Here is an 18,133-nt window from a genome sequence, read left to right as displayed (position 1 = left end):
ATAAAACCTGTCGATATCTTCTTCATCTGCATCATTTGTTGGCACATTGGCTTGGATTATGCTAATATTAAAAGGGTTACCGCTAAATTCAACTAAAAGCAGCCCAATATCGCCCAATATCCCATAACACATTCTGATACTTGTTTGTTTAAAATAATTCCAACTCCATACATATGCTGTTGACCTCCAGAATACATGATCAGAGAACTATTCTCAGTGAATTTGCCACTATCGGTCCATCTAATTTCTGACACGCCTAAGATATCAACTTCCAACCTTTACATTTCAGTTAAAGTGTTGTCCAACTTCCTTTCTGGTAAAGTACACGGATGTTCCATGTTGCTACCCTTAGCCTTTCCCTATTGCTTACAGTCTCTGGATGACGGACTGGTGTCACCTGCAGCACGTGACTACCCCGACCGAGCGAGGTGTTGTTCTGTTCATTAGAATCAACCCCATTCACGCTGTTGTCTGGTTTCCTTCTTTTGTTTCTTTTCATGACTGAAGAGGCAGAAATTTCAACAGTGGGTTGCCGTTGCCTTCTGTTGCCGCAGTGCTCATCTAACTAGAGCATTTGACCTCTACTGGTGTTCCCGATTGGGAATCATACACTAGGCGTCGCCCTACCTTTGCTGTTGTTGTACAAAGACAATCCTCCACCACAGCTTGAAATCAATCTCCCTGCTGCCAGAGCCTTCAGTGATTTTAGGTGACACCACCAGCGTCGGTCTGGTTATTTTTCTGGCGCTAAACACTCGCCATAGACAGAGCTCCTTCAGCGAGACAGGCTGCACCCGGACCTGAGCCCGACGTGAAGGCGGAGTTGTCTTGGGCGGCAGAAGCTATATAATCGCTATTGCAATTTCCTGATATTTAGTCAGGACCCAACCACCCCATACACCCCCATTGCTTAACAGGATAAAACTCAGAAGAAATACTGGCATGGATAGAGGAATGTCTGGCAGCCAAGAGGCAGTGAGTGAGAATAAAAAGAGCCTTTTCTGGCTGGCTAACAGTGACTCATGGTCTTCAGGGGTCAGTATTCGGTCCGCTATTTTTCACATTATTTGTCGATGATTTGGATAAAGGAATTGATGGCTTTGTGGGAAGGTTTACGGATGATACAAAGATAAGTGGAGGCGTTGGTAGTGCTGAAGAAGCAATGCTATTGCACCAGGACACAGACAAATTTGGAGAATGGGCAACAAAGTGGCAGATGGAATACAATATTGTGAAATGTACAATAATGCATTTTGGCAAAAGCAACATTAGTGAACTATTATCTGATTGGGCAAACGGTTCAAACAACAGAAGGAAATACAAGTAACACACATCAAAGTTGCTGGTGAACGCAGCAGGCCGGTCAGCATCTCTAGGAAAAGGAACAGTCAACGTTTCGGGCCGAGACCCTTCGTCAGGACGAACTGAAGGAAGAGCTAGTAAGAGATCTGAAAGTGGGAAGGGGAGGGGGAGATCCAAAATGATAGGAGAAGACAGGAGGGGGAGGAATGGAGCCAAGAGCTGGACAGTTGATTGACAAAAGGGATATGAGAGGATCATGGGACAGGAGGCTCAGGGAGAAAGAAAAGGGGGAGGGGGGAAAACCCAGAGGATGGGCAAGGAGTATATTGAGAGGGACCGAGGAAGAAAAAGGAGAGAGAGAAAAAGAATGTGTGTATATACATAAATATCAGATGGGGTACGAGAGGGAGGTGGGGCATTAGCGGAAGTTTGAGAAGTCAATGTTCATGCCATCAGGTTGGAGGCCACCCAGATGGAATAAGGTGTTGTTCCTCCAACCTGAGTGTGGCTTCATCTTTACAGTAGAGGAGGCCGTGGATAGACATATCAGAATGGGAATGGGATGTGGAATTAAAATGTGTGGCCACTGGGAGATCCTGCTTTCTCTGGCGGACAGAGCGTAGGTGTTCAGCGAAACAATCTCCCAGTCTGCGTCGGGTCTCGCCAATATATAGAAGGCCGCATCGGGAGCACCAGACACAGTATATCACCCCAGCCGACTCACAGGTGAAGTGTCGCCTCACCTGGAAGGACTGTCTGGGGCCCTGAATGGTGGTGAGGGAGGAAGTGTAAAGGCACGTGTAGCACTTGTTCTGCTTACAAGGATAAGTGCCAGGAGGGAGATCAGTGGGGAGGGATGGGATCGACGAATGGACAAGGGAGTTGCGTAGGGAGCGATCCCTGCGGAAAGCAGAGGGGGGAGAGAACGATGTGCTTATTGGTGGGATCCCGTTGGAGGTGGCGGAAGTTACGGAGAATAATATGTTGGACCCAGAGGCTGGTGGGGTGGTAGGTGAGGACCAGGGGAACCCTATTCCTAGTGGGGTGGTGGGAGGATGGAGTGAGAGCAGATGTGCGTGAAATGGGGGAGATGCGTTTGAGAGTCAAGTTGGTGGTGGAGGAAGGGAAGCCCCTTTCTTAAAAAAGGAGGACATCTCCCTTGTCCTGGAATGAAAAGCCTCATCCTGAGAGCAGATGCGGCAGAGATGGAGGCATTGCGAGAAGGGGATGGCATTTTTGCAAGAGACAGGGTGAGAAGAGGAACAGTCCAGATAGCTGTGAGAGGCAGTAAGCTTATAGTAAACTTCTGAGTCCTCGGAAATATGGAATATGAGTCCTCGGGCAAGACTCCCAGAAGGTTAATTTACAGGTTGGGTTTGTGGTAAAGGAGGCAAATGCAACGCTGGCATTTATTTAAAGTGAAGTAGCATATATAAGCAAGGAGATAATGCTGGTACTTTCTAAACTCTACTTAAGAGTATTTGGGACCCATATCTCAGAAAAGGTGTGTTGTCATTGGAGAGAGTACAGAGGATATTCAAGAAGATGATTCCGGGAATGAAGGGGTTAAGATATGAGGAGTGTTTGCCAGCCTTGGTCCTGTACTCCTGCACTGACCTATGTTTAATAAACGCTGGCGGGGGGGGGTGTTAAATCTCACTGAAACCCACCGAATGTGGAAAGGTCTCGATGGGGTGGATGAGGAGAGGACTTTTCGTATGGTGGGAGTAGCCATAACAGAGGGCACAGCCTCAAAACTGAGCAGCGACCTTTTAGAATAGTTAAGGAGGATTTTATTTAGTCAGAGAGCAGCGAATCCATGGAATTCACTGACACAGACGGCGGTGGGGGCCAAGTCTGTTGGTACATTTCAGGCAGAAGCTAATAGTTTGCCGATCAGTCAGGGCATTACAGGACATGTCGAGGAGGCAGGTGTATGGGGCTGAGTGAGAACCGGGATCAGCCATGATAGAACGGCGGAGCAGACTTGATAGGGCTGAATGGCCTAATTCTACTCCTATGTCTTATGGTCTTTTACTGCTAGTGTCTTACACAGTGAAGATTGACACAAAATACTTACTACATTCCACCACTATTTCTTTGCTCTTTTACTAACTCGCAGCATCATCTTCCAGCGGTACAATATCAACTCTTGCCTCTCTTTTGCTCTTTATATACCTGAACAAATTTTGATACTTGATATTATTGGCTCACTTACCTTAATGTTTCATCTTGTCTCTCCTGTGTTTTTTTTTTCAGTTGTCTCCTGTTGGTTATGTACGTTTGTAAAAGCTTTCCAATCCTCTCATTCCCACTGTTTTCTTGCTATATTATATGACCCTGCTTTTGCTTTTATCAAAAACAGGAGAAACTCTGTGGATGCTGGAAATCCAACTAACACATAGACAAAATGCTGGAGGAACCTAGGAGGCCAGGCAGCGTATATGGGAAATAGTGAACAGTCGATGTTTTGGGCCGAGACCCTTCATCAGAACTGGGGGAAAAAAGATGACACGTCAGAGTCTGGGGGTGAATTGGGTGGAAGAAGTGGTAGGTGATAGGTGAAACTGGGAGAGGGGGAGTAGTGAAGGAAAAAACTTCTTCAGACATAATTTCCTTAACAATTCTCGAAAGATCATTGCTAATGCATCCACATCTCTTCAGTCACCATTTCAGATCTCTGGGGTGTACACCATCTGGTCCAGGTGATCTATTTACCTCCAGACCATCTCTGTTTCCCAAGACCCTTCTCCCGATTAATGTAACTTTACACATTCTGACCAGTGACATCTGCGAATTCCATATTCCTGCCAGTGTCTTTGAAAGATAAGAGTGATGTACAATACTTATTCAGTTCATCTGCCATCACCTTGCACCCCCACCCCATTACTACCTCTCCAGCATCATTTTCCAGTGGTTTGATATCCACTTCCGCCTCTCTTTTACACTATATGTAACTGAAGAAAAAAATTGGTATCCTCTTTAATATTACTGGCAAGCTCACCTATGTATTCCATCTTTTCCTTCTCAATTATTTTAGTTACATTCTGTTGGGTTTTAAAAGCTTCCCAGTCCTCTAACTTCCTAGTAATTTTTGCTCTGTGCCCTCTCTTATCAGCCATGGGTTTACCACCTTACTATTAGAATACTGCTTACTCTTTCTGATGTATATATCCTGTGCCTTCTGAATTGCTTCCAGAAATTACAGCCATTGCAAATGTTTTCATCGCTACCTGTGTTCTTTTCAAATCAATATTGACCAATTTTTCTCTCATGCCTCTCTAATTCTCTTTACTCCACATCTGACTTTAGCTTCTCCTTCTCCAATGTCAGGGTGAATCTGATCACATTAAGATGACTTGCCCCTGAGAGTTATTTGAACTAAAGTAACCATATTAATTCCGGTTCATTACAACACCCAATCCAGAATAGCTGAACCCAAAGTGGGATCAACCATGAGCTGCTCTAAAAAAGCATCTTGTAGGCATTCTAGGAATTCCTCCTCTTGACACCAACACCATCCTAATTTTCCTAATCACCTGCATGATAATCCTCCATGACTATTGTAACATTGCCCTTTTGGCAGGCATTTTCTATCTCCCATTGTCATTTGTGGACCACATACTACTGTTTGGGGTCTCTATACAATTCCCATCAGGGATTTTTTTAAACATTTGCTGTTCCTTAATTCTACCCACAGATTCTACGCCTTACAACACTTGCCACGTCTAATGATTTTATTTAATATTTTACCATAAGCCACACAACCCCACTACCAGCTTGTTCTTTCAAGAAACATATAAGTATCTGGGAAACAAGAGGACCTGCCGATGCTCGAAATCTAGAGAAATACACACAACGTGCTGGAGGAGCTCAGCATGACGGGCAGCATCTATGGATGGGAATCAACATTTCGGGCCAAGACGCTTCAGTGGGACTCTTGATACCCACGTATCTGGAATATCAACAAGCAAAGACAATAGAAAGTAGTGTGAAATAGGGAAAACCTTTGACAAAATTTAGTTCAAGGCAAAAAAAAACCCTGCCAAACAGAGCTCAATTGTTAACAAATACAACAACGGCAATAATCAATTTCATCAATACCGACATTGACTTTTTTTAAATAAAAAATATCACGGTCCCATTTCAATCAGTAAAATTTACAAAGATAAATAAGAACTTTAGAAAACTTTCGAAAAGACTATTTATACTCAAACCCACTTAGATTAACACTACCTTGGACAGAAGGAGGAAGAGAAATAACACACACGAAAGAGAAATCACACAACAGTCAGCTAAAACTTCTAAGTATATATTTTCATCAAAACTGAACAGGGTTCAGCACTCCATGTGTGTATAAGCAATCGTGATAAGAAATACAGACCAGAAAACTTAAATGAGTGGCCAACTCAGAAAAATGAATCGTCACTATGAAAATTTTACTGATTGAAATGGGACCAAGATATTTTTATTAAAAAAGTCAATGTCAGTATTAACCAGTGGAATGAGAATGATCCTCCATGGGAGACATCTCAACGATCTGAGTAGACTAGATGTTGACAAAGAAGCATCGAGCACCTGACTGAGAGTTGGAGAGCTCGTCCCAGAAACAGAGGGGTTTCTTGAAGAAATACAGGACAAGGTGGGTAACAAAAGGAAATAAAAAAATGAAAATATATGAAATACAAACCAACAAGGCAGTAAGTGCAGAAAATGCCAAGAGAAACCAGACACAATCCAACACATTCCAGGATCCTGCAGCAGTTTAACTCAATCTGATTGCTTACACAGGTACAATCAAGTGGCAAATATCATTCACCAAAATCTTGCTTTGAAATACAAACTCATGAATGACCACCATCACTTCATTAAGGCACCATAAATTCAAGCCTGTTCCAGTTAGGGACAGAATCTCACAATTTATATGATAATCAATACATTATTACAGATAGGATAATCTAAAATAACCATCCAGATATAATATTACAGGATAAACAACAGGAACAACTCCCTCAGTAGACAAACCATTCTCAACACACACTTTTCTCGACCAGTGGAGCACCTCACCACAGGTATTGTTTGTGTCAGACAAAAGATTTTATCTGTCAATCAGCTTCCAAAGTTTCCACTCTGTCATTCGTTGCCACACCCCGCTGCTGATTCCCTTCTCATCATACGTTTTTAATCCGACCATCGTCCAGAGCCCCTAACACCGCCCTGTGCAAACCCGCCTCTGGTTTCTGACCCTACTCTGTTGAACATCCAACTAATGGTTTCCCATTCTGCTTTCAGTCTTCAGAGGACAGTGGTGTTTTCTAACAACCCTTTAGAAGCAGGGAAAATGACCCATAATGTGGAAATGAGCCCTGAATAAGGAGGTTAACTCCCAATGTCATTCTTCCTCAGCCCAGAGATTTGAGGGGCAAAGAACATCTCAGACAGAACTGCAGTCAGCTCGACTTCTTCAGTCTGCAGAGAATTCAAGGGAAACCTCTTCACCCACAGAGTGGTGACTGTTTGGAACCCATCACCACAGGGACAGCGAGAGGAGAACAACAGGGGAGGATTTAAAAGGACTGTTGTGGAACTGAATCACTGGCAGGGTCCAGCAGGCCTGAGTTGACTCTCTACTGTACACTAGGTGTGTTATAAATTCACTAAGTACCACAGACAGAGTTTAAAATAGAACTGATTTATTTGTCTCAGATCCAGAATATTAAACTCCAGTCCCATTAGAGGTGAATGTGCCACAGAAAAAACTCCTCCCATGCCCAGTGACCAGGGTGCAGATCTGGGTGTGGTGAGCAGCAGCAATAATTGCAGAGTTCAGCACCAACAGTTACTCTCAAAATTGCATTCAGCAACGATGATGGACAAATATCCAGCATTCAGCTTATTGAAAGTTTCTCACAGTGTGAACCCGGCAGTGTGTCACAAGGTTAGATGACTGAGTGAATCCCTTCCCACATTCACAGCAGGTGAATGGCTTCTCCCCAGTGTGAACTCTCTGGTGACTCTGTAGGTGGGATGACTGAGTGAATGTTTTCCCACAGACTGAGCAGGTGAACGGCTTATCCCCAGTGTGAACTCGCTGATGTCTCTGTAGGTTGGATGACTGAGTGAACGTTTTCCCACAGTCTGAGCAGGTGAACGGCTTCTCCCCAGTGTGAACTCGCTGATGACTCTGTAGGTCGGATGACTGAGTGAATGTCTTCCCACAGTCCGAGCAGGTGAACGGCCTCTCTCCAGTGTGAACTCGCTGGTGACTCCGTAGGTGATATAATAAAGTGAACATTTTCCCACAGACTGAGCAAGTGAACGGCTTCTTCCCAGTGTGAAATCGCTGGTGTCTGTGAAGGTCAGATGATCCATGGAATCCCTTCCCACAGTCTGAACAGGTGAATGGTCTCTCCCCTGTGTGAACTCGTTGGTGTGCCAGCAGATCGGATGACCGAGTGAATCCCTTCCCACAGTCTGAGCAGGTGAATGGTCTCTCCTCTGTGTGAACTCGCTGGTGTGCCAGTAGTCCGGATGACTGAGTGAATCCTTTCCCACATTCTGAGCAGGTAAATGGCTTCTCCCCAGTGTGAACTCGTTGGTGACTCTGTAGGTTGGATGACTGAGTGAATTCCTTCCCGCATTCTGAGCAGGTGAACAGCTTCTCCCCACTGTGAACTCGCTGGTGTCTCTGTAGGGTGGAAGAGTGAGGGAATCTCTTCCCACAAGCTGAGCAGGTGAAATCCCTCTCTGCAGTGTGAACTGACTGATGTAACAGTAGGTGAGATGATTTAGTGAATCCCTTCCTACACACTGAGCATGTGAATGGCCTCTCCCCAGTGTGAACTGATTGGTGTGCCAATAAGGAGGATGACAGAGTGAATCCCTTCCCACAGTCTGAGCAGATGAATGGCTTCTCCCCTGTGTGAACTGACTGATGTCTCTGCAGGTGGGATGACTGAGTGAATGTCTTCCCACAGTCTGAGCAGGTGAATGGCCTCTCCCCAGTGTGAACTCGTTGGTGACTCTGTAGGTTGGATGACTGAGTGAATGTCTTTCCACAGATTGAGCAAGTGAATGGCTTCTCCCCAGTGTGAACTGACTGGTGTCTCTGTAGGTGAGATGATCTAGTGAATCCCTTCCCACAGTCCAAGCAGGTGAACAGCCTCTCCCCAGTGTGAACTTGCTGATGTACCTTCAGTTTAGATGAGAAAGTGAATCCCTTCCCACAGTCTGAGCAGGTGAACGGCCTCTCCCCAGTGTGAACTCGCTGGTGAGCCATTAGGTCAGATGACCATGTGAATCCTTCCCCACAAACTCAGCAGATGACCAGCCTTTGCCCTGTGAGAACTAACTGGTGTGTCCACAGGTGGGAAGTCTGAGTGAATCCCTTCTCACACACAGAACAAGTGAATGGCCTTGTCCCAGTGTAAACTTGCTGATGTACCTTCAGTTGAGATGACCGAGTGAATCCATTCCCACTGTCTGAGCAGGTGAACGGCCTTTCCCCTGTGTAAAATGACGGGCGTGCCAGTCGGCAAGATGATCAAGTGAATCCCTCCCCACAGTCTGAGCAGGAAGGATGGTTGACTGAATCCTTTGCTCCACTTCTTAAATATCTGGATAGAGACAGTGAAACTGGTGTGTTGTGCTCGAGATTCCCAGAGACCAATTCCTTCTCATTTTTAACCTGTAAAAAGATTTACAAAATCCATCAATGGGGGTAGGACAACATTTCAGATGAGATCAGTTCAGTTGCCAAGGTGTGATCTGGCATCATACTGTTACAGTGAGATTCAACCCAAGTTGGAGAGAGAAATCATTTTCTAACCGGGCACAGTGCTGGTATCTGGAAATACCATCAAATTCTCTGATGCTCTTCCTGTCTTGATAAGAATGGGATATTTCTGCCATCTCCAATCTGTGACCTGGCTCAGGTTGACTCTCTCCATTGGTATTATTCCCTGTTCCCACTGAGCTGCATGGGTCCTGGCCCCACAGTAACTGAAACACTCTCAAGCAAATAGCCTTAGTTAACGTGCAGCTGGGATTTTCTTGTATGTACTGTTAGTTCAAAGTGCCACAGTTTTAACGCCATGTAAATATCTCCTACTCAGATGTATGGTTGGTCTGCACAGCTGTTAAAAGGAAGTAGAGTGAATATTAGTATTATTTCAGGTTCTTGTCACAGTCTTAGGCTATGTCCACACTACGCCAGATAATTTTGAAAATGCCAGTTTCGAGTAAAAACGATAGGCATCCACACCAAGCATATTTCAAAATATCTCTGTCCACATTAGAACGGATATTTGGGCGAATCTCCTCCCACTGGGTATGCGCAGGACACACAGAAAACAAGCGAAGAGGAAACAGTATACTTGGTGTGTGTTTGTCCAGTTACAGAGTAGAAAACTTTAAAAGGAATTGCTCTTGGCTCTTGCGCAGGAGGACTTAAAACTGAAATCAAGTACTGGAGCGTATGGAGGCAATGGACGGGGAGTTCATGGACAGCATGACCCGGCTGACGACAAACATCGAAAAACTGACTAACTCTGTTGCATTAATAAAGCACCTTGTTAAATGTATAAAACATGTCTGCATCAGTGTTATCTTGTATTTCAATACAACGTTACATTAAGCTGTTACACATCTATTTGTCAGAGAAGTACTTGCATAGATAGGTAAACCACCTTCATACAAGCAAGGACAGAGAACAGGGCAAAGTGAGTATACTTATTTATTCAGTAAGCTATGGGTCAAGGTATTTGGTGAGTACATTTCTAACTCTTCTGGCTTCAGTCTCGTTGCCGTCTGTTCTGAAATTGTTAGGTTGGTGGGGGGTTGTGTTCAAGAAAACAACAAAATGCGGTGCTGCGGCGATCTGTTCCGGCACGTCATGACAGCATTTTTAAATAGTCAAAAAAGCTCACTTTACAATTTAACTCTCACGCTGTTCACACCGACTGCCCGTTATAACAGCCGTCCGGCAGTGCTTGCGCAGTACCAAGCAGCAGCAGAAAAAGCATTGTTGTTGTGGTGTTGTCACGACAGCGTTTTTAAATCTCCCCATTTACCCCGTACACACTACGACGGATATTAGGCGTTTTCAGATTTATTCACTCTGGAGACAGTTTCTGAAAATCTCCTTTTTCGGGGGATGAAAATGCCACTTTAGTGTGGACGGAGGGTCAAAACAAAGAGTAAAAGGTTTGTTTTCAAAATTATCCGGTGTAGTGTGGACGTAGAAAAGTACAACGCAGAAACAGGCCCTTTGGGCCATCTGGTTTGTGCTGAACTATTTAAACTGCCCACTCCCATACCCCTACCATCCAGGTACCTATGCAAACCTCTTAAATGTTGAAATTGAGCTCGCATGCACCACTTGTGCTGGCTGCTCATTCCACACCCGGATGACCATCTGTGTGAAGAAGTTTCCCCTCATGTTCCCCTTAACGTTTCACTTTTCACCCTTAACCCATGGCCTCTGGTTGTCGTCCCACCCAATCTCAGTGGAGAAAGCCAGCTTGCATTTACCGTATCTATAAACCCTCATAATAGTGGTATACCTCCATCAAACCTTCCCTCAATCTTCTACATTCCAAGGAATAAAGTCCTGACCTGTTCATTCTTTCCTTATAACCCAAGTCCTCCAGACCTGGCAACATCTTTGTGAATTTTCTCTGAACTCTTTCAACCTCTTTTACATCTTTCCTGCACGTTGGTGAGCAAAACTGCACACAACACTCCAAGTTAGGCCTCACCATTGTCTTGTATAATGTCAACATAACATCCGTCTCCTGTACTCAGTACTTTGGTTTACGAAGGCCAATTTGCCAAAATCATTCTTTTTGTCCCCCTCGAGCTGTGACACCACTTCCAGTGAAATATAGACCTGAATTCCCAGATCCTTTTCTTCTACAGCAATCCTCGTGCTACCTAGGTCCTATCAAAATGGAACACCTCACACTCATCTGCGTTAAATTCCATTTTCCGTTTCTCAAACCATTTTCCCAGCTGGTCCAGATCACACTGCAAGCCATGATAGTCTTCCTCGCTGACCACTACACCATCAATCTTGGTGTCAGCCACAAATTTGCTGATCCAGCTAACCATGTTATCATCCAGATTATTAACATAGATGACAAACAATAACAGATCCAGCACTGATCCCTGTGGCACACCACTAGTCACAGACCTCCAGTCAGAGAGGCAACCATCTGCTACCACACTCTGGCTTCTCACAAAGCCAGTGTCTCATCCAATTTACTATCTCATCTTGAATGCTGAGTGACTGAACCTTCTTGACCAACCTCCCATATGAGACTTTGTCAAGTGCCTTGCTAAAGTCCATGTCGACAACATCCACTGCCTTGCCTTCATCCACTTTCCTGATAACTTCCTCGAGAGGCTCTGTAAGATTGGTGAGACATGACCTACCGTGCACAAAGCCATGCTGTCTATCCTTAATCAGTCCACATCTATCCAAGTACTTACAGTATATATCCAGTTCCTGCACACACGTTCCAATAGCTTTCCCACTACTGATGTCAAGCTCACCAATGTACAATCTCTTAGTTTATTTTTAGAGCCTTTCTTGAACAGCGGAACAACATTGGTTGTCCTCCAATCCTCCAGTTCCTCACCTGTCACTAAGGGTGATTTAAATATCTGTGCTTGGGCCCCGACAATTTCTGCACTTGTCTGCCGCAGGGTCCCAGGGAACAACTTGTCAGGCCCTGGGGATTGATCCACGCTAATTTGCCTTGAAGACAGCAAGCACCTCCACCTCTGTAATCTGTACAGGGTCCATGAAGTTGATGCTGCTTTGCCTCACTTCTATAGACTCTGTGACCATCTCCTGTGTAAATACGGATGCAAAAAAAATCTCCCACATCTATTTTGTCTCCTCATATGGATTACCATTCTGATCTTGCAGAGGATTAATTTTTTCCCTTGCAATCTTTTCACTCATAATATATCTGCAGAATCCCTGAGGATTCTCCTTCACTTTGTCTGCTGGGGCAACCTCATGCCTTCTTTTATTTCTTTCATAAGTGTTCACTTGAATTTCCTGTACTTCATAAGTACCCCAATTGTTCCAATCTGCCTGTACCTGGTATGCACCTCCTTTTTATGAATCTGGGGGAGGAAAGCCAAAGGGGTGATAGAGCTGTACGGTGGGAGGTAGGGGTAAGGGGGGGGGGGGGCTAAGCTAAAGTTACAGGGGGATTGGGGGCCTGAATAACAGAACAGATAGTGGAGAGGTTGTGGAGACAGATGTTGTTCAGTCCTCAGACAAAGTCAGGAATGAAAAACATTGAGCATGGTGCAGTGAATATGCTGAGCCCTGTATATTTCAATACAAGGAGCAGCGTAGGAAAGGCAGATGTGTTCAGGGCATGGATCAACACCTGGAATTATGACACTAGGATCTGGCCACTATGGCGTGGGACAGGCTGCCTTATGGCAAAGGTAAGCTTGGTAAATTGAGGACTTCAAAGCAAAATTTTGTAAGAACAAACTGGGCATGTGCTTGTCAGAATAAAAGGTAAAGATAGAAACTGTATCTCTTGGTTTTCAAGTGATATTGAGAACCTGGTGAAGCACAAAATGGAGTTGCATAACAGGGATAGGCAGGTAGGTTCTTATGGAGTATAAGAAATGCAAGAGGACACATAAGAAATAATTCAGGACGGTTGAAAGAAAGCATGAGATTCCCCTCACAGAAGAGATAAAGGATAATCCTCAGGGATTCTGGAGATAGATTAAAAGCAAAAGAATTGCAAGGCACAAAATTGGTCCTCTGGAAGACTGGAGTGGCAATCCACGTGTGGAACCAAAGCAGATGGGGGAGATCTTAAATATTTTTTCCATCTCATTTACTCAGGAGATGGACACAATGTCAATGAGAGTGTGGAAAAGTGGCATTAAAATTATGGACCCTGTACAGATTAAAGAAGAGGAAATGTTTGCTATCCTGAGGCAGATTAGGGTGGATAAATCTTCAGGGCATGATAAGGTGCTCCCTTGGACCCCACGGGAGGCAAGTGCAGAAATTGTTGGGGCCCCAGCAGAGATAATTAAATCATCCTTAGTGACAGGGGAGTTAACAGAGGATTGTAGGATAGCCAAAGTCATTTCGCTCTTCAACATAGAGCATAGAAATCTACAGCATATTCCAGGCCATTCAGCCCACAATGTTGTGCCAATCATGTAACTTACTCTAGAAGCTGCCTGGAATTTCCCTAGCACATAGACCTCTATGTTTCTAAGCTCCATGTACCTATCTAGGAGGCTGTTAAAAGACCCTATTGTATCTGCCTCGACCACCACCGCAGGCAGTGCATTCCACACACCCACCACTCTGTGTAAAAAACTTACCCCTGACATCCCCTCGGTATCTATTTCCAAGCAGCTTAAAGCTACGCCCCTCATGTTGGCCATTTCAGCCCTGGGAAAAGCCTCTGGCTATCCAAATGATCAATGCCCCTCATCATCCTATACACCTAAAAAAGGCTCTAAGCATAAACAAGGAAATCATACATTGCTTTGAGGATTTGTTGGAAGTGTACAAAAGTATGAGGGTATAGATAGGGTAAATGCAAGCAGCTTTTTCCACTGATGTTGGGTGGGACGACAACCAGAGGTCATGGGTAAGTGACTTCCCCATTTATACAGCACAACACAGGCCCTTCGGCCCACAATGCTGTGCTGAACATTATTTACTTCAGAAATTCCCTAGAGTTCCCCATAGCCCTGTATTTTTCTACATGCTGTGTACCTATCCAGGAGCCTCTTAAAAGACCCTGTTGTATCCGGCTTCATCACAGTTACCGGCAGCCCATTCCACGCACTCACCACCCTGTGTAAAAAAACTCACCTCTTGTGGTGATATCACGTGTCAGGACGTGACTGGACAGAGTTCTGAGCATGAGTAGAAATGAAGAATGATCTAGAAGCATGGCAGTGTAAGACATGGTTTTGCTGCTGTTAAATACAAGTTCAATTCTGCAGAATATGGTTTGTTATTAGTAACCCACGGTACGTATAAAGAACACAACACCCCGACATCTCCTTCGTACCTACTTCCAAGCACCTTAAAACTGTGCCCTCTCTGCAGATTTTCTCTTGTTTGTGACTGGAGGCAGAACAAAGGTGATTTTCACAACAGCTGATGTAAAAGATTTTGTTCCCTTTCTCCGAGTTCCCGATCCTTGCATTTAGACAGCTGGAGCTCAGCTCTGTCTGAGAGACCCATCGGTTCCCATTCCCTCATCAGCCGGAAGCTCCCCGGGGCCCGTGTACGGATGGTGGGGCTGAGAGAGAGGGAAGAGAGCAGGACTGTCCCGGGATTTCGGGCCACGGTGTCCGGAATTAACAGCAATTGTCCCGGAGGCTCCCTCTTACCTGCAGCAGATCTACTTAGGCCCACTGTACTGCGCGCATGCGTGATATTCGACAACGTCACAACCTTTACGCCTGCGCATTTGATCGGTGCTTCGGCGAAATTTCTAATGCAGGGATTTATGGGTAATCACGGCGCCATTACAAGTTTCTGTAAGCACCTGTTCCATGTCCATACCTAAGTTTTTTTTGTTCAGCAGCTGTTTTAACGAAGAAAGCGGCTCCCATAAACAATATACTCAATATCAACGTGTATCAAATGCCAAAGTAAAATCCTCTTACAAACGTAGATATAAAACACAACAGATTCTGCAGTTGCTGGAAGTACAGAGACGGAAACACACAAAATGCAGGAGGAACTCTGCAGTTCAGGTAGCGACTAAGCAGAGGAGTACATAGTCTAGGCATGCTGAAAGGGTTCGGCCTGAATGTTATCTACTTATTCCTCTCCACATTTGTTGCCAGATCTGCTGATTTCTTCCAGTATTTTGCAGAAATTAACCAACATTTTTTTTTCAATCAATCAGTTTCCAAATGTTTCATTTGTAGACACAAATTGCTGGTCTGATTCCTCCTCCTCCTCATAAACTCTGGACCACATCTCTCTCTGGAGCCTCAAAGCCCTGACTCAGGCCGGCATCTCATTGGTTTCTGACTCTGCTCCATCAAAGAATCATTCGCTAGTCTGCTGTCAGACTTTAGAGGCGCTTTGCAACAGCCCAGCTGTCTGAGGCACAGTCCTTTGAAATTAGTGAAAATGACCAAAAACGTTGAAAAGATCAGCGAAGAAGGAGTTTAGCTAAATTACTTCTTAGCACTGAAGAACTTCAAATACACAGGGAGCTCATCGTCTTATTCAGCCTGGGGAAAATCATGCAGGAAATTCATGCAGGTGTATAAGTTGATGAGAGATATTGGTCGTGTGGATAGCCAGAGGCTTTTTCCCAGGGCTGAAATGCCTAACACAAGGGGCATAGTTTTAAGGTGCTTGGAAGCAGGCACACAGGAGATGTCAAAGAGTGGTGGGTGTGTGGAATGCACAGCCAGAGACATTGGTAGACGTGGATACAGTAGGGTCTTTTAAGACACTCTTAGACAATCGACAATAGGTGCAGGAGTAGGCCATTCAGCCCTTTGAGTCAGAACCACCATTCACTGTGATCATGGCTGATCATCCACAATCAGTATCCAGTTCCTGCCTTCTCCCCATATCCCTTCACTCCACTATCTTTAAGAGCTCTATCTAACTCTTTTTTGAAAGAATCCAGAGAATTGGTCTCCACTGCCTTCTGAGGCAGAGCATTCCACAGAACCACAACCCTCTGGGTGAAAAAGTTTTTCCTCAACTCCATTCTAAATTGTCCACCCCTTATTCTTAAACTGTGGCCTCTGGTTCTGGACTCCCCAAACATCGGGAACATGTTTCCTGCCTCCAGTGTGTCCAATCCCTTAACAACCTTATACATTTCAATCAGATCCCCTCTCATCCTTCTAAATTCCAGTGTATATAACCCCAGTTGCTCCAATCTTTCAACATATGACAGTCCCACCATCCCGGGAATTAACCTTGTGAAACTATGCTACACTCCCTCAATAGCTGGAATGTCCTTCCTCAAATTTGGAGACCAAAACTGTACACAATATTCCAGGTGTGGTCTCACCAGGGCCCTGTACAACTGCAGAAGGACCTCTTTGCTCTTATACTCAATTCCCCTTGTTATGAAGGCCAGCATGCCATTAGCTTCCTTCACTGCCTGCTGTACCTGCATGCTCACTTTCAGTGACTGATGAACAAGAGCACCGAGATCTCGTTGTACTTCCCCTTTTCCTAACTTAACACCATTTAGAAAGTAATCTGCCTTCCTGTTCTTGCCACCAAAGTGGATAACCTCACATTTATTCACATTAAACTGCATCTGCCCACTCATCCAACCTGTCCAAGTCACCCTGCATTCTCATAACGTCCTGCTCACATTTCACACTGCCACCCAGCTTTGTGTCATCTGCAAATTTGCTAATGTTACTTTTAATCCCTTCATCTAAATCATTAATGTATATTGTAAATAGCTGTGTTCCCAGCACCGAGCCTTGCGGTACCCCACTAGTCACTGCCTGAAAAGGACACATTAATCCCTACTCTTTGTTTCCTGTCTGCCAACCAATTTTCTATCCATGTCAGTACCCTACCCCCAATACCATTTGCTCTAATTTTGCACACTAACCTCCTATGTGGGACCTTATCAAAGGCTTTCCGAAAGTCCAGGTACACTACATCCACTGGCTTTCCCATGTCCATTTTCATAGTTACATTCTCAAAAAATTCCAGAAGATCAGTCAAGCATGATTTCCCCTATGTAAATCCATGCTGACTGGGACCTATCCTGCCACTGCTATCCAAATGTGCCACTATTACATCTTTTACAATTGATTCCAGCATCTTCCCCACCACTGATGTCAGACTAACTGGTCCATAATTGCCTGTTTTCTCTCTCCCTCCTTTCTTCAAAAGTGGGATAACATTAGCTACCCTCCAATCTGCAGGAACTGATCCTGAATCTATAGAACATTGGAAAATGATTACCAATAGACAGGTACATGGAGCTTAGGAAAATAGAGGGCAATGCGGTCGGGAAATTCCAGGCAGTTTCTGGAGTAGGTTACATGATTGGCACAACATTGTGAGCTGAGGGGCCTGTAATCTGCTCTAGATTTCTGATTCTATGAAGTTCAAGGGAAATCTCTTCTCCTGCAGAGTAGTGACGAGTTGCAACCTGTCATCATGGGGAGAGTGAGAGGTGAAGTGAACAACAGGGCTAGACTGTAAAATACTGATATGGAACAGAAACATGAGCAGGGACCAGACGGACTGAGTGGCCTCTCTAGTGTACAGAGTGAGTGTGGTAGAGACAGTAAGTATCTGTGACATGAGATTTGAAACAGAACTGATTTATCTTTTACAGATCCACAATATTAAACACCAGTCTAGTTTAAGGCTAACATCAGAAGAACGTTGGATTTGATAAGGTACACCATGCAAGGCTTATTGAGAAAGTAAGGAGGCCTGGGATCCAAGGGGAGATTGCTTTGTGGATCAAGAGCTGGCTTGCCCACAGAAGGCAAAGAGTGGTTGTAGACAGGTCATATTCTGCATGGAGGTCGGTGACCAGTGGTGTGCCTCAGGGATCTGTTCTGGGACCCTTACTCTTCGTGATTTTTATAAATGACCTGGATGAGGAGGTGGACAGATGGGTTAGTAAATTTGCTGATGACACAAAGGTTGGAGGTGTTGTGGATAGTGTGGAGGGCTGTCAGAGATTACAGCAGACATTGATAGGATGCAAAACTGGGCTGAGAAGTAGAAGATGGAATTCAACACAGACAAGTGTGAGGTGGTTCACTTTGGTAGGTCAAATATGATGGCAGAATATAG

At 44.7% G+C, this 18,133-nt stretch overlaps 2 protein-coding genes across 2 annotated transcripts in view; one reads left to right on the top strand and one right to left on the bottom strand.

Annotated features, from left to right (window-relative positions):
* Nucleotides 1–18,133, top strand: part of LOC140208213 (uncharacterized) — a 106,601-nt gene that overhangs the window by 76,858 nt on the left and 11,610 nt on the right. The window lies entirely within an intron of this gene.
* LOC140208197 (uncharacterized) overlaps nucleotides 7,008–18,133 on the bottom strand; it is a 39,948-nt gene continuing 28,822 nt past the window's right edge. Inside the window, exons 3-4 of the mRNA XM_072276706.1 lie at nucleotides 8,159–8,426; nucleotides 7,008–7,906 (exon numbers count right to left, since the gene is read on the bottom strand). Of these exons, the coding sequence (XP_072132807.1) occupies nucleotides 7,196–7,906; nucleotides 8,159–8,426 (979 nt within the window). The 3' untranslated portion in view covers nucleotides 7,008–7,195. The remainder of the gene's footprint in view (nucleotides 7,907–8,158; nucleotides 8,427–18,133) is intronic.

The sequence above is a fragment of the Mobula birostris genome, chromosome 13, assembly GCF_030028105.1.
Source record: "Mobula birostris isolate sMobBir1 chromosome 13, sMobBir1.hap1, whole genome shotgun sequence".
NCBI lineage: Eukaryota > Metazoa > Chordata > Chondrichthyes > Myliobatiformes > Myliobatidae > Mobula > Mobula birostris.
The sequence above is the reverse complement of the archived record's forward strand: the minus strand, read 5'-3'. Positions and strand labels throughout refer to the sequence as shown.